The sequence below is a fragment of the Montipora capricornis genome, chromosome 6 (assembly GCF_036669925.1).
Source record: "Montipora capricornis isolate CH-2021 chromosome 6, ASM3666992v2, whole genome shotgun sequence".
In the NCBI taxonomy this organism is placed as follows: domain Eukaryota; kingdom Metazoa; phylum Cnidaria; class Anthozoa; order Scleractinia; family Acroporidae; genus Montipora; species Montipora capricornis.
Window position 1 is genome coordinate 9,332,289 of NC_090888.1, and position 22,761 is coordinate 9,355,049.

The following is a 22,761-nucleotide window of genomic DNA, read 5'->3' on the forward strand; positions in this document are numbered from 1 at the left end:
TAGTTTTGACCACTTCCCTAAGAAGCTTTAAAGGTGGAGAATGCTTTTAACCTTAAATGGGCAGTGTCAGGCTATTTTAGTCAAACTTCATTTGAAACACTAAACGACATCCTGGCATCAATGAAAATCAAAAAATAATTCTTTAGTTGTGTAGCCAATAACAACTGAAGTGCACTGAAGCTATTCTTTGTTGTTTGCATTTGTGGATGGAGAGGATGAAAAAACTGGCCAGTTTTTTCAAGTTTGGAGACAGCGTCTTAAGAAAGACACCAAAAATTCTTTACAAATAGCTCTTTGTGCCCTAAATATATTTCATATCCTGTCACTGGGTTGTCAGGAATGTTGTATGTGTGAACTTAAGTACTAATTTAGATTTTTACCCATTTTTGACCTAAAAATAACAAATCAAGCTTGACAGTGGTCCTTTAACACATTGACATCCAAACCGGCCGAAACTGGCCATACTTAGTATTTTACTCTGTCTAACGCCAGAAGATTTTACTCGTCAATGGGGATCCCCTGGGAGTCAATGGGTTAATAACAATATGTATTGTAACTTCCTTGATATGCGAGGTATATATCCACCACTAGCCACCGACACTGAGGTGAATACTTGTTTTAAAGTATATACTAAAACAGTGAGATAATATGGAACAAAAAGATGATTTTAAATCATTTATTCCTGCAAAGATTACAACATTTTTGGCCACAAATTCTGCACGCATTGCTCGGAGGTGAATGGAGTTGAGTATCAAATCCACTGTTTTAGCATTATACTAAGCTAATACTGCAATAATACTAACACTACAAATTCTGAAAACCAAAAGCTACACAGACCAGCATCTGAAACAAGCTATAGACTTAAACTAGATTTAAAGCAATTTCTTCAAGAACATGGGAAACATAAACAAATCCCTTTTAGTAGTTGTATAAAGGTCTATAAACGTATCAATGCACAGCTTCTAACAAGCGTTGTGTTCTAGCCTAATTTAACATTATTATTATTTTACAGTTTATGATATTGTCATCATTTTGTAAAACCTACAGTATTTTCCCGACTTTTTTTCTCTCTTTTCCCATTTTCTTATACTCGACTACTGGTATCTATTTTACCCAGGCAGTGGCCAACCCAAGAACCTTAGCTACTTCCAATAATCGAAGTGAAATATGTTAAAATAGTTTACTCCTTTTATTTCCTTTTTTTAAAACAATTTTACTGTTAGACAATGGTTAACATATATCAAATACAAGGTGTTGCAAATGAACCCACTGGGAACTCGGAAAAATCCGAGCCCCAGATGGGATTCGAACCCACGACTAGATCACGGAGGGTCGTGGGTTCGAATCCCATCTGGGGCTCGGATTTTTCCGAGTTCCCAGTGGGTTCATTTGCAACACCTTGTATTTGATATATGTTAATTTTACTGTTGTTTCATTTTTTTTCCTATGCTGTAAATACATCTAAATAGTGTGAATAAAATGAATAAACGAATGGACGAATGCATTAACCCAATACAACTGTTATGGGTATGGCAGCAGAAAACCGAAAGAGGGTCTTCTTCCCGTTAGTTTAATTGATCTACTCAGTTTTTATGAATACATGCGCACCTCGGCATAAAACTGTGCAAATGCAGAGACGGGGTACGTTTCTTTTGACAGCAATGGACAATCTACAGTACACTATGGGAAAAATTAAGGCAACTTACCATTGGTTTTTTACCTGAGTTACCACTGTAAATGAACCGATCTCCGAAAATGCGATATTTTAATATTGCACCAACGTCAATATTCTCCTTATTGATAAAACTGTTCTCCCACACGTACAGTCCATTGGGTCTGAAAAGACATATTGGGTCTCCTTTGGCGATCGACCCATCTTCGTCCAGTTTACAAGCGTAAACAACGCTTGTTGCTCCTTGGGCCTTTGAAACACAAACTACGACACAGCTTTGGATGCCGGAAGACAAATCTGGACTAACTCGTGAGTTAATGGGCGATAAAACAGGACGTGAAAAAGACATTAAGGCCGGCACACACGAGGGAGCTTGCTCCTGAAACACGCTCGCGACACACGCTCCCGGGTAAGTACGCCAAGCAGTACACACGAAGGACACGACGAGGGAGCTGAATGATGAAACAACCCGATTGGGGCATGGGAACTGTTGCGGATGAAAAAAATAAGCCAGTTTGATTGGCCAACTGGAGACACGTCATGTCACGGCACACACGAGGGAGCTTGCTCCTGAAACAGACTCGTGCAACAGATTTGCTTGTTTCTGAAGTTTGTAATTTTCCGCCTTAAGAAAGAAGCTTGATCACGTGATACAAATTGGCCAATCCAATAGCCAATTACACCCAGTCCCAGTCCTTTGTTAGAGCAGTCGACTCGTATTACTATTCTGACCAAAGAAAGCCTGTACACTGTGCGAGTTCTAAGAGAATATTTCTTGGTTGAGATGTTAACGACTCAAACTGGACTGACAAAGGGTGACCGTTGTTAGCAAGCCGCAGGTGATCATCAACAGACCCCAAAGAGGGACATGATGCTCGGCAGCCTACAGCGTTGTGATGAGTTTGCTATTCACCTCGTCGTTTTAGCAGAAAAGATTGTATTGAGAGCCAAAAGTATGCCTTTTGAGGCTTCCCAATAACAAAAGATTCCCGATTTTTAAATTAAAATATTTATTTAAAAAACCCCAACAATTTCTCTTTTTTTTAAGTCGTTTATAACGGAAGGGTAGGGCAGAGATGAGTATGAGTATCTATCTATCTACCCGCCCGCTCACGCACAAATATGTGTGTACAAGCAGATATTCCCAGGAGCTCATCATCCTGATATTCCCTGTTTTTGCAATGTACCGTTTGAGTGAACCCTAGGATTACAGGCATGTTCGACCAACAGCGTGCTTTTAGCATGTTCAGCCAATCAGAAACATGCTCCCAACCAAAGTGCGTTCAGTATTTGATTTTTAAGTGCACAGGGGTAGATCTAGGGGTAGGGTGCAGGGGAAGTGCAACCCCCCCAACCCCCCTCGAGATGGCCTGTGGCTTTCTAATACAACTGGTATTTTGAAAAGAAAAAAAAACGTCACCAGTCAGCTACCCCATTCCTTCTGGTGCAGCCCCTCCTAAGAAAAATCCTGGATCCGCCCCTGATGCAGGTGATATTCTCCCGAACGACTGTAATGGGTTGTCTTCACATATTGCCTCATAATTCTGAGAACAAGATTGAGGTTCAACAATGGAGCATTTTGCCAGAACAATAGTCCTTAAGTTTCTTCAAATGTTTGTTTCTGGAAATTCCCAAGGAAAGTTCCATAGACTTCGCGTTCCGAAAAGTCATTTGTGATACTTTCATTCTGTAAGCTTATATTTTAACGTGGTTCCAAGATAACAAAAAGCAAACAAATCAAGCAAAATGATAATTTATTACAGAGGTTCCACAATTATCAAGTGGAGTTTGGTGACAAGATACAGAGGGAATTAATTGTGACACCCGAAAAAGCCCTGAAAAGGTCTGAAAAGGCTTCCCGCCGCTTCTCCCTTTCCCTTCAAGCAAGCAAAACAACAGGGGCACCCAACGAACGTCTAACGAAGGTGTTCCGCAGTGGAAATTCAGCTGGCTAGTAAGTTGTTAATTATCATACTCTTTCGCTGGGAAACTTTAAATTGTCTATTCGGCCTCCAGGGTCAGTTCATGCTTGATTTAGGGGTAAAAAAGTAGATAAATGTCCCAAAACTGATTTTTATAGTCTGAGATGTCAAAACCATGAAAACCCTGTAGGCCGGATAGACACTTTAAAAATTTTTATCATTTCAATCCATGGCGGCTGGATAAGAACAGAAAATAGGGGAGAACTCGTTCAGGAGAAGCTTACCGCTGGTTCAACTTATCACATGTTGAGAAAAAAAAAGACCCCCGCGCAAACGTTTCCCTTCTTCTGCCAAGAAGGGTAAAGTTTGAAACTGAATTAGTTAAGTACTGGAGAGTAATGGGAAGTGCTACATTTCTGCCCAATATAAACCATGTGAGCTTTAGCCCTACTAATGGAATTGGGCTCACCAAAGGACAGAGAAAAACTCTGACCAGGGTGGGAATTGAGCCTACGACCTTCGGGTTAGATCACCACTGCTCTACCGACTGAGCTACAAGTTTAGACAGGAGGAAGGCGTGGGAATTTAAGATGTAAAATTCACGGCAATGAATATGTACAAGTACAAGTACACTTCCTTGTAAAGTTTGAAACGCACAACTACGGTACTTAATCATGACTAAACTAATGTTATCATTTTTATGCAACAAATAACTTTATTTTCACAATTGTATTAACTAAAGACAGATTTGGATTGCTCTTTGCAATAAAAGTTCAATAGCTCTCTATTCTTTCAAATATTAAAAAATACACAGACCTCTTAAAAACAGACTCTGAAGGATTTACAATTGTCAGAAAGTTTCAAAATTCATTAAAACCCTACGCACAGCTGGCAAAGCGAGGCAATAATTAAAACGACACTACAACAAATGGAGTGTGACTGTGCTAGGTGCCTGAAGGACAGTGGAAACCAGCGTTTATTCAAGACAAATTATACTAAAAAATACAAGGAATAATCAAAGTCTCATCACAATTAAATATGGCAAACAACCAAAACATACCGACTAAATGTCATAGGTAAAGACCAAAAATATACTAAAACTGAAACAAGAAATCGAGGAAGATAAAACAATCATCAAAAAATGACAAAGAACTAAAAATTGTCCATAAAAACACTGGACAGCAAACCGACAAAAGACAAAAGCAAAAAACCAAGATGTAAAAAATAAGTCACAACACAACGAAAAATAATGCAAAAGAAAGCAGAAACAAAAATTACACTGGAATAATACGTCGCCCGCTACGAAAAAACCAGTGGTAAAAAACCCACTGGAAAACGTAGTCCTCGATCGAAATGCGACGCATTACGAAACTCTGAGGAATAGAGTTTTAATATACTATATAGGATCAAAGTTAGGCTACAAGACGAACTGCTGTCTGGAGGGCGAGAGAACCGAAACCAAATCAATTGGATTTATAGTAAAGGTGAGGTATAAATTTGCATATACTCAACAAAATTGCAGAAATTCTTGTGAACAAAAGACTTACTCTTGCAGTACAGACCTTAAGAGAGATCATTGACATGGTAAATAATTATGCTTTGAACCATAATGAAAACGCTTTCCAACTACACGTTGTTACGTTGGAAAGCATTTATTCCTAAGATAGATATGGATTTCTATTTGCAATAAAAGTTTAATCTAAGCTCTCTATTCTTTCAAATATTAAAAAGTATTAAAATCTCTTATTCATCTTTCTATTACTAAAAGTAAGTTACTTAATATGAACAACTTTGAAAAAACTAAGATTAAGGATGCCTTTCTGGTTACAAGGACAGAGCAAATTATTTCTGGGCTGCACTTTAGCTGCCAGACACAAAACCTTGTCATTATTGCTCTGCTGCAGTATTTTAAAAGTCCATGATGGTGGAAGACAAGTGCTCTCACCACTACGCTATCCCTGCTCTGCTTATTTATTTCCCCAAAGTAAAATTTTCATCATTCAGGTCCCTTACGACATCCATTCCAATCAAGAGATCCACATTTTTCACAGCGGCATCGACAAGTGCGAAGACAGGAAACACACGTTTGCGAATTTTAAGGTTAATCCAGACTCTGCTACTTACCCCGTGGTTTGGGTTGCCATTAGCATCGCTCCCCGCTGCAGAGTAGCGAACTCTTTTTGTGTGATCTATTTTGTCTTCCAGCTTTAAAATATTCAGAAGTTCGTTTGAGATGCTTGTTGCAAGAGTATTGCCTGAGTCAAACGTAACCACTCCTGGACATAGAACAAAAATTCCATCTGCATTCTTGATTCTCACCGGTTCTTCATCAATTGAGATCACCTTGGGCTTGTATTCTGAAAATGGTCAACAAAAATGATTGGCAAAAACAATGTTTTGGAGCAAAGCAGAGCACCGAACTCAACTTCATTAAATTGGGTTTATTCCTTCCCCACCATGACTATTTCTTCTCCTTTTTATTTTTTGAATGAAGCTGTTATTTAGTTGAAAAAGATGGTTTGACATATTGTCATTCTTGTCCTGTGCCTAGCTTGAACATTGTAATAATAATAATAATAATAATAATAATAATAATTATTATTATTATTATTATTATTATTTAAATTGAATGTTTTTAAAAACATTTCTGAAATTCAACTTCCTTATTATTATTCTTGCCCTCAGTGATTTCAAGAAATACTGACAGCCAATGCAAATGAAAAGAGTTGGCTACGTCACTCAGAGAAGTTGGCTACTTTTTTAACTGAAGACATATTCTTGACAATGACAACATGAAGTGGTCTAAATGTGATCATCAATTTTACTTTTGAAATGTGACATTTGGTGGTGTCCTCTTAACCCTTTCACATATAGATTTTACTCTGTCTAACGCCAGATGATTCTACTCTTCAATGGGGGCCCCCTTGGGCCATACAGGGTTAAAAAACGGCATGCCCTCAGGCACCCCTGGAGAAAGGGGCCATTTTGCCCCTTCCGGATACAGTTGATTACTCTATTCAAACCAGCTGTCAATTTCAAGTAGTAATCATTTTATTGAAACCCATTGGCCTTCTGCAGTTGCAGAACACAGAGAGCAAGCTAATTATCTATAAATCATTGATGGGTGGGTGTATCATTATTTTATTTTGGCTTTTTTTAAAACCATATTGCAACCAGATTTTGAGCAGTGGCAATTTCAGAAATGCAAGAATGTTTAATTTACTCTTCAAGAATGGTATTTCCTGACAATAATATTAATGGCTACTAAGTTAACATGTATTTATGTGGAAGGATCAGTCGTTGTTCCTCATGGCTTCTGCCATATTTTTGGCTCCCAACGAAGCTAATGAACTTCATACACAGAGGGGGTAAAATTGAATTCACTCAGCGCTGGCTTAAAGAGGAAATCAAGTGACAAAGTGAACTAGGGTGAATGCAAAATGCACTATGTGATGTAGTTAACCCTTTCCCTCCTAAGGGTCATACTTATTAAAAATAATATATATTTTACTCTAATGCTAAATGATGTTACTTGTCAATGGAGGTCACTTCAGAGGTGAAAGCATTTTGATTTCTAAATTTCCATACGTTCTCCTGACCAAAAAATAAGACCCTAACAATAGTACCCATTTCCAAAAAAGTGAGAGCCAACAAAGAAGTAGCGAAAACTTACTTAAAATCAAGCAGTCACAAACTGCTCCAGCATACTTCGTCGCTGAATTACATTTTATGACAGCCACATCCCCCACATCATCTTCCTATGTCAAGGGTTTTGACTGCAAGACTGATGCAGACGCTGACATTGTCAAGTGCTCCCGACAATTCAACTGAAAGTTACCAAATTCTCCACTTTTTGTCACCAAAGTTATTCTTTCATTTCCAAGTTATTTCTTTCGTTTCTCAATAGAAAGTAATAACTTGACAATTTTACCCATTTCCAAACAGAGTACTCCTAAGTGAAATATTGAAAACTTACTCAGAATCAAGCCTTCACACACTGCAGCATATATTGGCGTTCTCAATTCAACAGGTGAAGTGTCAAACTTTACCACAGCAACATCCCCCACATCATTCTTATCTGTGGGGAGTTTCAACTGTAAACGTACAGGTTTAGTTGACATGATCAGGTTTTCCCTGCAGTTCAACTTCAAGTTGATTCGTTCTCCAAGTTTGGTTTTAAAAAATACTCGTTCATTTCTTATGGTGCCTGATGAAATTGAGATGAGAAAGATTTGGGGAGATCCTGGTTTGGTTGTTAGATAACAACCCTTTTCACCAATTATGGCATCAGAACGGGCCTCTTTTATGCCCTTGTAGGCATTGACACCAAATTCTAGATCCAAATGAATCTTGTCCACATTCTGCCAAATAAACAAATGTAAACAATAATTATTATTAAAGTGAACGAGTTGGTACATGTTAGCACAGTGTCAGTTAAATCAGTGAAGAGGTGTATTTTTTCTAAGGCCGACCCTTGAATATTCAGGAAAAATCTAAATGCTTGAAATAGAGTCAACTATGTGACCATCTAATCACTAGTTCCAATATTTTACCATTAAGTAATAGGAGACTCATTAGAGCTGGAACATTAAACAAGGTGAGGAGACAACAACCTTTATTTTAACCTTAAAGAAGGTGAGGAGATGATGACCTTTTACTTATCTTAGGGGAGCAGGGGCGGCACAGTGCTGATAGCACCCGTCTCCCACCAATGTGACTCGGGTTCGATTCCAGACTAGTGGCCAAGTGTGGGTCAAGTTTGTTTTTCGTTCTTTACTCTGCTCCAAGAGGTTTTTCTCCGGGTTCTCCCCTCTCCTCAAAACCAACATTTCTAATTCCAATTCTAGTGGATGCAGGACCTCCCTGAAAACCACTTTCGAGTGAGCGGAGCTTCCTGGGTAAATGTCATTAATTATTATTCACTTGTTTAACAGAAGATAATTAACAAGTAGAGTTAAGTTATTTCTATTGTCTATTTTATTCATACATGTACATGTAGTTTATTAGCTGGGTAAGAATGTGTAAATAATTAAGTGTACATACTTAATTTCATTTTTATGGATGGTTCATATCTCGATAAGGCTTGTAATCATAATTTTAAATGTTGTAAGTGGCTGGTGTGTTACCTAACTGGTTTTTATTGACCTAATAAAGATGATGATGATGAAGAGTGAAATTGTCAACATGGACTTCGAACTGTTGTAAGTCTACTCAAACTTTACACATTTTGGTTGCAAAAACATCTTTTAAAAGGTATATGTTTAGGGATTATTTTGGTGAAGTATGGCAAACAGATTCAAGCTGCAACCAAACAGCTAGTACATGCAGGTCTTGGGCACCCATTTCAAATAGTGCTGGCAAACAGTACTCAAGTCTCGGCACATTGAAAAGCTGATGAAAAGTATTCAATGATAACTTAAGGTTCATTAGCCAATATCAAAATACCATAATAAGTACTCTTTGTTTCGTCCTCCAAATTTTTGCATAAGCATTGTTTTTATTTTCCCTTGGCACTTATAATTATAGTCCCAAGAGTAACTGGAAACAATGCTCATGCAAAATGTTGAAGGGACAAAGAAAGAGTATTATGGTATTTTTGATGTTGGCTAATGATATAAGTACCATTAAACCCAGTTGGTGATCCTTGGGTGAATAAAACGAGTTCCAAAAAAGTTTTTTTTTTCATGTTAATCTCTAGATTACCCAATTTGGGGTATCTGGTCAGTATAATCAGTTTGTTCCACTTGTAAAATGTTAAAAAAAAAAGTTTTAACCAATGAAAATGTAAAGAAAAATTTCCTGCCAAATCAAGTCCAGCATTGAGGTTGTTGCTCCTTGGATGTAATTTTAGAGCAAGTTCTGAGTACATGTACTGCTCACATGATTGATCAGAAATAATTATAAACGGTTCACAGGTGACCTAATTCCAAAGGAAAAGGAAAGACTTTTGGTAAGAAAACTTTCAAACTGAAAAGCAATGAAGTACATGTAAGTTCAAATAAAGAAAGCAATGATCATGCATTTGTGTTAACTTGTTCTGAAAACTATAAAATATTGAGCAGGAATTTTTTCTTTTACATCTTCTCTAGAAGAGAATGTTTCCATGACTTTTTCTCGGTGGAACAATTTGAATATATTGTGGAATGATCGGACTAAACTATTCTAATGTTCTAAAGTATTGCGCAGCCAACAAAAAATTGTCAATTAATTAACCGTAAGAAAACAAATTATATGCTTATAACATCACCAAGGAAGAATCTTAAACTTGTCAATAACCGTTTGTAATATTGAACAAAAGCAACAATTAAGTATCTTGGAATTTCATTGATGACAACCTGAATTGGGATGCACAAATCCATCATGTCAATAATAAGCTGGGAAAGAATATAGGTATCAATATTATCTTCAAGCTTTGACATTTTGTTCCAGTTGGTATGCTTAAGCACCTACATATCATGAGTAGGGCAGAAGGTGAAGTGTCTGTGAGTAAGGTAGATCCATGTGGTATTTAATGTGGGAAGCGAGTACCGGTAATCGGGTAATGGCAAATTCAGTGTTGTATGTGAAATGTGGGAAATGGATCTATGGAAGATGCGCGAAAGTAAAGAGGGTGAACTCGAGATTGGGGAGAGATTTTGTGTGTGGAAGATGCAAGAAGTAAGCTGATGGATTAGTGGAACCGGTGGAGGAGTTGTGTCAAGAGGTGGAAACGGTGAGACGTTTCTGTTATTTGGGGGATTGGGTGAATGCAAGTGCTGGCTGCAAGGCAGTTGTGACAGCAAGAGCAAAAATTGGCTGGGTGAAGTTCAGGGAATGTGGAGAGTTGCTGAACTCAAAAAGGTTCTTGCTGAAGGTGAAAAGAATGGTTTATCGGAGTTGCGTAGGAGTGGCAATGTTACATGGGAGTGAGACATGGTGTCTGAGGGAAAATGAGATAGCAATAATTATTTTGAGAAGGACTGAGAGAGCAATGGTGAGAGCAATGTGTGGTGCAAAACTGATGGAGAAAAAAAGGACAGAGGATCGGACCTGATGGAGATGTTGGGATTGAAGGAAACAGTGGTTCAGATGACAAAGGCAAATGGAGTGAGATGGTACGGGCATGTTCTGAGAAAAACGTTGGGAGTTCGAAGTGAAGGGTAAGAGGAAGCGAGGACGACCAAAGAAGACGTGGAAGATGCAAGTGGAGAAGGAGAGCAAGAGCATTGGTTTGGAGAAAAAGGACACCATGAATCGAGCGAGATGGAGAGTGGGAGTTAGAAAGATTGCTGACAAAGTGGGGTAATAAATCCGGCTACCCCCATTTACGAAGATAAACCCGGATCAAAATGGGATTGATGATGATGACGATATCACACCCTAATCTACTTGTAGCTACATCACGGAATAATGAGTTTGGGTACTGTTTGCCAGTCCAGATTAAATAAAGTTAGGACAAAAAAAACAACCTTTTTCTGGCTAACAGCAGAGAAATTGCTATAATATATGATAAGCTCTTAGAAGCTTTAAAATTGGAGATTGTTTTTAACCTTAAAGAGGCAGTTTCACGCTATTTTAGTCAAACTTCAAAACACTTAAAGACGTCCTTGCATCAATGAAAACCACAAAAGTAATGCTGTAGTTGTGTTGCCAATAACAATTGAAGTGCACTGAAGCTATTCTTTTATTTCCTTATTTTCAAACAATTTTACTGTTGTTTCATTTTTTTCCTATGCTGTAAATACATCTCAATATTGTGAATAAAATGAATAAACAAATGGACGAATGAATGAATTCTGCGGAAGGCTCTGACCATATTTAACCCAACACAACTGTTATGGGTATGGCAGCTGGAAACCGTGAGAGGGTCTTCTTTCCGTTAGTTTAATAATTAATCTACTCAGTTTTAATGAATACATGCGCTCCTCGGCATAAAACTGTGCAAATACAGAGACGGGGTACGTTTCTTTTTTAAACATTGTTCGTGTAGCACTTTTATGTTTCAACGGAATTAATAAAACTGACAGCAATGGACAATCTACAGTCCCGGGGGGGGGTACTCCCTTATAAGGGCTTAATGGGGACGTGCGGCCAGCCAGGGTATGTTTTTCGGGATTTTTGTCTTGAACAGGGTATCGAATTTATCATTTTTTGTCTTAATCAGGGTATCGATTTATCAATTTTTGTCTTAAACTGGGTTAAATGTCTTCAACAGGGTATCAAAAATCGGAATTCTGTCTTAAAATGGGTAGGAAAATCAGCGATATTTGTCTTAAACAGGGTCAGGGTATGAGGGGCCGCGCCGCACCTCCCCAACCAGGGATACATTGAGTACCCCCCCGGGTCTACAGTACACCATGCATTGGAAAAATTAAGGCCACTTACCATTGGTTTTTTATCAGTGTTGCCACTGTAAATGAACAGATCTCCAAAAATGCGATATTTTAATATTGCACCAACTACAATCTTCTCCTCATTGATAAAATTGTTTTCCCACAGGTACATTCCATTGGGTGTAAAAAGACGTATTGGGTCTCCTTCAGCAATCGACCCGTCTTCGTCCAGTTTACAAGCGTAAAGAACGCTTGTTGCCCCTTGGCTACTGGCCTTTGAAACAGAAATCACGACGCACCTTTGGATGCTGCAGATAAACCTCGATTAACTCGTGAGTTAGTCGGCGATAAAACAGGACGTGAAAGAGACATTATCCTCGCTTGTTGTTGAAGTTTGTAATTTTCCGCCTTTACAAGGAAGCTTGATCACGTGAGGCAAATTGGCCAATCCAATAGCCCATTACACCAGGGTTAAAGGTAGTTCCAGTCCTTTGTGGGAGCAGTCGAGCGGTAAATGTTAGGTTTTATTCTGGCCAAAGAAAGCCTGTACTCTGTCCGAGTTCTAAATGAAGGCATTTTTTGGTTGAGATGCTAACGATTCAAACGGTACTGACAAAAGGTGATCGTTGTTAGCAAGCTGCAAGTGATCATCAACAGACCCCAAAGAGGGTCATGATGCTTGGCAGCCTACAGCGTTGTGCTGAGTTTGCTATTCACCTCGTCGTTTTAGGAGGAAAGATTGTACTGGGAGCCAAAAGTATGCCTTCTAAGGCTTTCCAATAACAAGTGATTCGCGATTTTTAAATTAAAATATTTAGTCAAAAAACCCCAACAATTTCTCTTTTTTCAAGTCGTTGATAACGAAAGCGTAGAGTAGAGATGTACGAGTATCTATCTATCCTCCCGCTGATGCACAAATATGTGTATGTTAGTAGATATTCCTCTCAAAAAAGAAACGACAGTTTTCAATTTACAAAACATGTTTCGACATACTCATGTCATCTTCAGTTGCAAATGAGCTTTTTCAACGGTTGTACATTTGAATTTATGTTACTAGTAAGGTATGTTGCAAAATTACGTGTGTACAATTTGAATATGAAGTGTGAAATGCGCAGAAAACAAAAATAGCGCACACAGCAATAAAATAAAAGACAAAAGAACAACGTAATTAAAAAGAAAGAGACAAATCTAAATGCCTCAACTGCTGATTAAGGATGGGATTTTCCCACTTAATGTGCAATGCCTCTTTGATCTTAATTTGGAATTTTGAGGCGGCAGAATCTAAGATCGTTAAACATTCTGTGTTACAAGAGTCATGACAGGCCCTAGATGACTGCAGGTGTCTGTAAACATGCGAAGACTTGTCCGACAAGAGATGCTCACGAGCACGTGTACGTAGGTGGCGAGTGGTCTCGTCAATGTAGCTGGCATTACAGCCAGCACACGAGAATTTATAAACGACATGCGAACGTAGACCTTGCGGTACAGAATCTTTCACGCTGAACATGTTTCTAAGTTTAAATGTACTAAAGACCAACTTAAACGTTTATAAATTCTCGTGTGCTGGCTGTAATGCCAGCTACATTGGCGAGACCACTCGCCACCTACGTACACGTGCTCGTGAGCATCTCTTGTCGGACAAGTCTTCGCATGTTTACAGACACCTGTAGTCATCTAGGGCCTGTCATGACTCTTGTAACACAGAATGTTTCATGATCTTAGATTCTGCTGCCTCAAAATTCCAAATTAAGATCAAAGAGGCATTGCACATTAAGTGGGAAAATCCCATCCTTAATCAGCAGTTGAGGCATTTAGATTTGTCTCTTTCTTTTTAATTACGTTGTTCTTTTGTCTTTTATTTTATTGCTATGTGCGCTATTTTTGTTTCCTGCGCATTTCAAACTTCATATTCAAATTGTACGCAAGTTCTGACATGTAATTTTGCGACATACCTTAACATAAATTCAAATGTACAACCGTTGAAAAAGCTCATTTGCAACTGAAGATGACATGAGTATGTCGAAACATGTTTTGTAAATTGAAAACTGTCGTTTCTTTTTTGAGAGTTATTGTTACTCTGCTATCTTTACGTTAGTAGATATTCCCTGTCTTTGCAATGTACCGTTTGAGCGAATCCCAGCACTGCAGGCATGTTCAACCAAGAATGTGGTTTTAGCCAATCAGAATCATGCTCTCAACCAAACTGCATTTAGTATTTGATTTCCAGTGCACAGGGGCAGATCTAGGGGGAGGGTGCAGGGGGTATGCAACCCCACCCCGCCCTGAGATGACCTGCGGGTTTCTAATACAACTGGTGGCCGGTGGCTCAGTTTGTTGAGCACCGGGCTGTCACCCGGGAGGTCGTGAGTTCAGCTCCGGCCGGACCAACACTCAGGGTCTTTAAATAACTGAGGAGAAAGTGCTGCCTTTGTAATGACATCTGCAAATGGTTAGATTCTCTAGTCTTCTCGGAAAAGGACGATAAACTGTAGAATATCACCATCACCAGTGGCGGATCCAGGATTTTTCTTAGGAGCGGGTGCACCAGAAGGGTAGCTGACAGGTGACGTACGTTTTTTTTTCTCTCTTTCTTTGTTTATTTGTTTATTTCTTTATTTAACTTTGCCAGTCAAGCTGACACAGCGTCACAATAGCTTGCACCAATGACTGTGGCCCCTTTTTTGCCCTCCCAACCATGATGCACAACAGAAGACAGACCACAACACCGGGAATTACGTGCCCTACTCTTAGCGACAAGTGTGTGGGTTCTTTTACGTCCCACAGGATTATGAACATTGAAGGGTTGTCAGACGGGGCCTCCCGAACGACTCTAATGGGTTGTCTTCACATTTTGCCTCATAATTCTGAAAACAATATTGAGGTTCAACAATAGCACCACAATATAAGCAGGGTGACACACGCTAACACCAACCCAGTTTCACTGGCGAAAAATGTCTGCGCATGAGTCGCGCGATATGACACGTGATGCGTTTCCGGGACTATCATTGGCTCTCGTGAAAAAAGCACTCCCGAGAAGAACAGAAAAATGGCTTCGGTTTGAGTATCGGTAGCTTGTTGGTTTCCGTTCTTTTTAGAGCGATCAAGGCTAGTTTAACGCCAGTTTCAAGTGGAATGTATTCTTAGAGAGCGTCTATGTTGTGTAAATTGTTTGAAAGTCCAATCCAACCAGCATCCTCGGAAAATTTGCTCCTGGAAAATTTTATTTCGTGGGAAAAGAGCTGCGAAACAGGTGAGTTTTTTACGCAATTTTTAATGTGGAAAGTTTGTTGCCACCGGGTACAAAAAGTTACTGTAATGTGCAGAAAGGAGGATTCCTAAGGTTTCCGTTCATGTGTGAATTGGCTTGTACCAGGTGGCAGGGAAATGGCAATATTGTTCAACGTGAAGGTTATTTTTTTCTGCGTTACACCTCACGATCGGCACTTCTACATGAATGATCAATGTTCGATCAGATATGAATTTGATTTTGAATGTGATTGTCTCATTGGGAACGTAACCCTAGTATCAAATATTTTAAATAGCTGCTTTTAAGGTCATTTATATTCCCTTTTCTGGTGAATGTTTAAGTTATTATACTTTTTAGCAGTCACAACTCAACGATCCTTGCGTTCAAGTACGGTAGTTACCAAGTTATGGATTTGCAATTAATTTGAGTTATCAATATCAAAATCCATGTTAGTTAAAATAATGTTTGGAAGAACAGAAGTGTAGGTACAGATGTATATAGGTATCTATAGATTCAGGTTTTTTTAGACTGGGACTATTGTTTTCTGGAAGCATTATTAATGATGTAATTTTTCTGTTTTAGGGGACTGTCATGTGTTGTTGGATCAAGGAAATTCTGTTTCGAGTCAAGTATGGTTGACAGTGAATAGTTGTTGCTGAAAAGGCTGAAAGGAAGCTTAATTGCCTTGGACGTTTTTTGCTTACACCCCACATGTTTGTTCTTTTGTTACATGGCAAAATTTATTAATATTTTATGTGATTTGGAGCTGCAGCTAGAAACAGCGGCATAAGGTCTCATTGGGGTTGATGGCAGTAAAATAATTTTGGTAAAAAATATGTTTAAAGTTTTTATCATAACTTCTCATCTTGGTCCTGCTGGACTTCAAACATGCTCTACCATTTTGCACAAGGAACTTGTCAATCAACCATTACCTTTTGGTGTATTTGCAATATGATATTTTGGATAGCAATTGATTTATTTTTCTTATCCCTTATGTGTAGATATCCTATGTCTGTCACATAGTTAGTTTTAAGCTTTTATTTCCTGTAGTGTATCTTTACTATAGTTAGCACATGACCCCACAAGCATGTGTTATTGCTTTAATATTGATTGTGTTTGAATAAAGGATATTGTTCTCTTGTCTTGTAGATAATGCAAAACAGCCACAGTTGTATTTGCATTATTTCTGAATGTTACTTTTAAAGGGCAAACCATTAAAAAGTGTACAAAGTTTGCAGGAGTTCAGGAAAAATATTCATTGATTTGAAGTTCCTGAAGCAGGTAAAATTTGAAGAGTTTACGCAACCATATTTGGAATATACGGCATTTCTTTTTGGGAATGTTCAAGTCCACAGAATTCATTTTCTTTATGTTGAGAAGTACTGCAAGACTGGTGACTCCATGGGGTTCCCCATTGACTAGTAAAATCGTCTGGTGTTAGACGGAGCAAAATACTCTGGGTTTAGACAGAGTAAAATACCAAGTATGGTCGGTTTAGGGGTGAAAGGGTTGAAGTGCGATCATTACTTTGACTTTCTTTCTTCATTTGAACCAAAACAAAGTGACTAATCATCACCTCCACCACTGCTATACAACGGCTTTGGCTTTTAGAACAATGTATCAAAGTTGAAGCTGGTGGCTCAAGGAGTAAACTTTGCAAAAAAGTTAGGTTAAAAATACTTTTATGGTATTTCAGTATTATTGTAGAACAAATTTGCATAATATCATTAAAGTCATTAAATCAATGAGAATCCAAACATGAGGATGCAGTTTTCTCCGGAGGGAAAGGTAACAGGATCTTGTTTTCTGGATGTAGGCTAAAGAAATCTGACCCCTTAGGGGAACCAGTTCTAAATTGACAAATGACTGGCATTTTGTAATTCATAAGTAAAAGCTACTTGCTTGCTTACAAACGTTTTCTACAGTTCCATTCATTTGTGAGATTGATAGCCTTAAATGTACTGCAGCAACTCTGCCAGCTGTTTGGTCTCAGTATCATAAGCAGTACCCCCTTGGGGTACTTTGTTCACTTCACCACCATTGTTTAACCCTATCCAGGGACTAAAGCAAGGATGGAAATTGATTACAGCTTAAATAAATTGGACCACTTTCCACTTTTTTTACTTCTTACACTTACTGCATTCAACTTTAATTTATTCATCCTTTGAAATGGTAGGAATGCTTACTATTATTTACAGCAATTGCTAAAAAATTCATTGCATCTAATGTTGAAATATTTTTTACATATGAGTCTTAAGTATTTATGAGTCAATGAGTTAGTTCAGTTACCCTAAAAGCTAACCCATAAAATGAAAGCTAAAATTTCAGAGAGTGCTTAGGCCTAATCACTGAAACAAGGGCTTCGGCTTGATCAATAAATTATTGCTATATTGACTGTGAGTCTCATTGACTCATAACTCATGACTCATTGACTAATTGACTCATAAATCATGGGACCTCTTTACATATGGAAAGGTAACGAGAGTTATTTCTGTGAAGTCTTATCCAGAAAACTGCAACATGGGATTATGTCCCTTTCAAATGTAGCTTTGTATGCATTTGCTCAATGTCTTTGAACGATTATTACGGAAATATGAAGTTATGGTTTTTCTAAAAGTTAAATCTAATGCAAGGGGATTAAAATTATTGAAGCAGCTGTGTTGCAACCAGGGTCCGCAAAGACAGGTTAGATAATTTGTTGTACTGGAAGTACTTAGTAGGCCAGCGTGAAATTTGTGAAAAGTTTTGGAGGGTGGCACTGAATCACCTTCAACAAGTTTTCTAAACTTTGAAAATACCTAATTTTATATCCTCCTGCTGTTTTATTGCTGGAAGATAAAATCAATTCCTGATTAAGTATTTTTGTTGTCACATTAACCCACTACAATGTGGTGAAAGCGTATTATTTGCTGTAGTAATATTTTGTTACAGTAAAATTCTCCCTACTAGTAAGCTGGACTTTTGAATCAAATATTGTTGTTTTGGCCATTCAGAGTTAACCTAATCCATTTTTATTTCTATAATTTGGAGGAAACCAAACAATTGGCATTTTGCTTGGAACAACTATAACAAAATATAATTGCAACTAAAAGGTTTCCTTCTAGTGTACCCAATATGAGGTGCTAGGACATGTTAAGTATGATTTTGGTTATTATTACTGCTAAATTCACTTTAAAATTTATTTTTGAACGACTGATTTTCCCCTCGGTCTTAATAAATTTTCCTCTATGGACCTCTTGAATGGCAATTTTAACAACTTAATTTTGAAAAAAAATGCGAAAATCTTAACATTTTCTGTTAGATGCGGGACCCCGCGGAAACAGTGTGTAACTATTTAGTTGGAAGAGAAACCATTTGGAAATTTAGTGGTATCTTTTTTGTTTCACTTTTTAAAAGATAAACGCATGAATTGAAATCAAGATGGTAATCCATTAGCTGGTAAGCTCCACAAACGAATTTCCACTCGAACACTAGCAACCGAGACTCGCGTTGACCTTGAAATTTTTAAAGAAATTTCCCTCGTAGCCCTGTTAGCTTAAAAGAGAATCTCGCTGGCATAGAAACGCACTATGCAGTCAATATTCGTCCGTTTTACTGGCCTGAAAAAGGGTCTTTTTTTGTCGACGGAGATCTAATAAAATTGATCTAATAAACACCGAATGGCAGCCATGTTTGATTTGAGGTATTGAAGTCACATGACAAGGCCTCGACCAATCAGACATTTTTCGCCAGTGAACAACCCAGTGGGGACACCGCGGCAAAATGAGTGCGCATGCTCCGCTTCGAACACATTTGGTTCATTTGATTCGAGCTTTTGAGCTCTTTGTTTTTGAGTTTATTCGGCGGTGAAGAAAAAGTTCTATTGGACCTTTTGATGATCAAGATCTCACGCTCAACATAGACTCGACAGAAAAACTAAGCAGTAGTTCCGAGTTGTTTCCAACGAGAAAGTCAAAAGAGGTAAGCTTATTTTAGGCATGAAATATTTATTTGTTTATGTCGTTTCCATGGAAGTTATCTTTGCCAAACCATGTTTGCTCGACAGTCTGTTTGCTTGTGTTTCGGTCACACCGTTGAAGACCTAAAAGTTGTAAATTTTAAACTGATAACATTTTTCGTTTACTGTTTTTCGCCTAAGGGCAATTCCTCTAAAAACGCGGAGGGTTTTGACAAAACAGAAGTTTTAACCTCTGACATGTGATACGAGAGCCATGGATTTTTCTGTGACCTGGTTCTCCACAGCAACAGCAATGGTTTGTATGGTAGATGGTGATGCTCTTTCTTTTCCAGCTCTGTGTTGCTTTGCAGGACACACCAGGTTGTGGTATGATGCAATTTAATTGATCTCTAGATTTCTGTTGATTTCATTGTTCCAGTCATCTGACCTGAAGAAATCTTGTGGAAAGTGTTGATATTTGGCTGGCTGTCATTTTGACTGTCGTTACTTTCAAGATGTGAGCAACTGTTTTCATCTGCATTGTTAGACAAAACCTCTTATTAAGGGAGTCAGTTAAGTTGTTTAGTTTTTTTATAAAGGGATCTTTACAAATAGGGCACAGATTTCCATGTTTTTTTTCAAGTATCTTAAATGACATCTGTGCATGAAAATGACCAAGTGATAATATTAAATATTATTGTTTTACTTTGATCAGTTTCCTGTTGTTTCTTAAACATGTCATTTATTCTTATTCCAGTGCTTAAGTCTAAAACTCTTTCTGGTGTGTGTGTGCTGATCTGGTCAAACCATGCATGGCAAGCAACATTCCAGATTGTTTTCAGAGATTGTGATGAGGATTTCAGCGTTGAACATTTTATTGGTTTTGTGATGAAAAAAGCCAGGGTTGTTATTCATCTCTCATTTTTTCCTGCATGAGATCCTGCATGATGACAACAGTATTACTGCAAATTAAACATCACAGATGTGAGCATGTCAGTGATTAAAACAAGATGGTTTCCAAACAGCTCTTCAAAATTGTCTAGAAAAGGGACGATAATTATTTACTTTCCACACCTAAGTCAATGTTTGAACAAGCAAATATAATTTGGTTTTTTAATCCAAGTAAACTGTCTTACTTTCATTAATACAGCTGTATGTTATTCTAGTCTTTCTCTTGCTAAGCATTAGTTTGGATATTAACTTCTGAGAATGCTCCTACTTGTAATAGTCTTAATAATGAATATACGGTACTTACAACAATAAAATTATAGAAATATTTGAGTTACTGTATATTGTGTTTTGTGGTAACACATACCATAGTAGTTGTTGTGGTTGTTGTTGTTGTTGTTGATAGAGTCATTGTGGGTCCAGATAGAGCCATTGTGGGTCTATCATTGGGTAGTGAAACTGGATCAGTTGTGCATAATAAAATGTTAGAATATGAAGCAGAATGCCTCTAGTCTTGCTGGATGTATGATTACATTCCTCTCTGAGTATCTTTATACACAGTGCAAAATTTAGGCTGGATTTTTGCTGGTGCAATGCATGCAAAAGTGAAATCAGTATTTTCCAAACACATGCAGGTGAATGGTTTCTTATTTCATTATCATGATTCTCATGTCTCCCCACCCTCATCCCAGCAAGGCTCTACAAGGTGATCGACAAAGCTGGAGAAAAAAATAACAGTTACCAGCCAGCTGCAGGAAAAATACTGGAAAAATATTTTCAACGATGGACCACTACCAAACTCCAAGTAAAAGGGAAACATCAAGTAGCATTGGAGTCAAATTTATACTTAGTTTCAAAACTTTTTTGCGATCCTCTCTTAAAATTAAGACTTCTTTTCTTTATTTTATTGCCTTGCTCTTGGAAAAGTAACTAGTGTTGTAAAATATGAGAATGGAGGGCAGGGAAGTGACTTATCCAAGTTGCCGAATGAGTGGGATGCGGGCATGAAAAGAACTTATTTCTCGCTTTCAAATGATTCCAATGAAACAAGCAGACAATTTCCTCGTTCAACAGGAGCAACAGAAGCCATCTTCGCAGTAGAAATTATCACTGTGCCCTTGCAAAGATGTTTACCCCGCGTTTTCCTCCTCAGTGCACAGTTTTCCCCCCAGAAGTTTACCAACGCAGAGACCATCGCGACTAATAACATTACGAACTTCGTCCTTTTGCTCTAGCGCTCGAATGCAAGGTAAAAATTCTCCTGGTTTGAACCATAGTTTTTTGGTTTGAAAAGACACACGGAAGATTAGTCTTTCAGGAAGCTCTCTTCAAAATTTAAACCTTATCAAAGTAGTGTTGTCCTTATCATCGCAAAATGAAAACAAACACTGAGAATTTAAATTGCCGCCATTTTGCCGCGCTGTTGTTCCTATGGTAAATTCAATTGATACCAGTCCCTCGCGCGTGGAAACGATTCGCGCGTGGCTCAAGCCTGCGCACTCATTTTGCCGCGGTGTCCCCAGTGGGACCAACACATCACGCATGCGCACAACCATTTCACCTTGGTCAATCAGCAGCCATGGACAGCTGTTTCGGCCTTTTGGGCCTCATTAGCATGGTGTTACTAAAATACTAGGCGAGTGTTTTTAGCACCTCTTTAAGTGGCAGCTTCACATGCCAAACATGTGGTAAGCTGTGTTGGGAACAGCAAAACTGTTCTCCCACGGCAGGCTTGTGGGTAAGGTGGATCACATTAAAAGATCGGTGTGTCACGTAATTAAAAACAACAATAGAGCATTTTGCTAGAACAATAGTCCTAAATTTTCTTCGACTCTTTGTTTCTCGGAATTTCCGAGGAAAGTTCCGTAGCCTTTTGGCGCCCGAAAAGCCATTTGTGATACTTTCATTCACTTGCTTCTGTAGGCTTTTAACGTGGTTCCGTGGTTAATCTATTCACAAATTCACGTCACCCTATTTCTACCAATAGCAAGCTCCTCCGCACACATATAAACCTACAACAACCACAATTCCTCTTTTCGCTCCGACGAAGGGCTAACGCTCGAAACGTCAGCTTTCCAAATCTTTCACGGTGGCTATTTGACCTTTATCAACTCGTTTGATAAAATAAATTTCTCAATCTCCACCGACGCAGCACCACAGTTTCTTTAGAAACTAAAATTTTTGTTTACTAGGTCAAAACATAGACATACCGGTAGCAGGATCCGAAGGATACACAACGCTTTGCTAGAAATATTAAGTGATTTGAGTGTACAAATAGCGACAGCGAACTACTCGCAGAACCATTGAATGAAAAACATATTGCCGTGAGTGGCAATCGAACCCGCGTCCCCCTGGTTACTAGTCGGGTGTGCTACCCACTGCACCATCACGACAACTCTGCTGGAAACAGAGCAATCGGTGAGGTGATTGGTTAGCCACGGGGTTCCCCGGCGTTTAACATTCAGGAACAGGACGTACATCGGATCATCCGAGGATGATTCACAGGCTACCAGCTAATAACAAATTATATTTTTGAATTAACAAGGCTGGAAATCCAACGATGTAGTCCCAAGCTAGTAGGATCCGAAGGATACACAACGCTTTGCTAGAAATATTAAGTGATTTGAGTGTACAAATAGCGACAGCGAACTACTAGCAGAACAATTGAATGAAAAATATATTTTCCTAAATCAAGAGCAAAAACAATTTTAATAAACTTTTAC

The 22,761-nt window shown here is 38.4% G+C and overlaps 1 protein-coding gene and 1 long non-coding RNA gene across 2 annotated transcripts; one reads left to right on the forward strand and one right to left on the reverse strand.

Annotated features, from left to right (window-relative positions):
* Nucleotides 1–4,109: 4,109 nt before the first annotated feature.
* LOC138053193 (uncharacterized) lies at nucleotides 4,110–14,058 on the reverse strand. Its single transcript, XM_068899853.1, has 4 exons — nucleotides 14,029–14,058; nucleotides 11,959–12,180; nucleotides 7,571–7,955; nucleotides 4,110–5,951 (listed from the first exon to the last, which is right to left on the reverse strand). Exons 1-4 carry the CDS (start codon nucleotides 14,056–14,058, stop codon nucleotides 5,566–5,568), a joined length of 1,023 nt encoding a protein of 340 aa, XP_068755954.1. The 3' UTR covers nucleotides 4,110–5,565.
* Nucleotides 14,059–14,834: 776 nt separating this feature from the next.
* LOC138051461 (uncharacterized) lies at nucleotides 14,835–20,380 on the forward strand. Its single transcript, XR_011132821.1, has 2 exons — nucleotides 14,835–15,156; nucleotides 15,736–20,380. It is a non-coding gene; the product is annotated as an uncharacterized lncRNA (long non-coding RNA).
* Nucleotides 20,381–22,761: the final 2,381 nt, after the last annotated feature.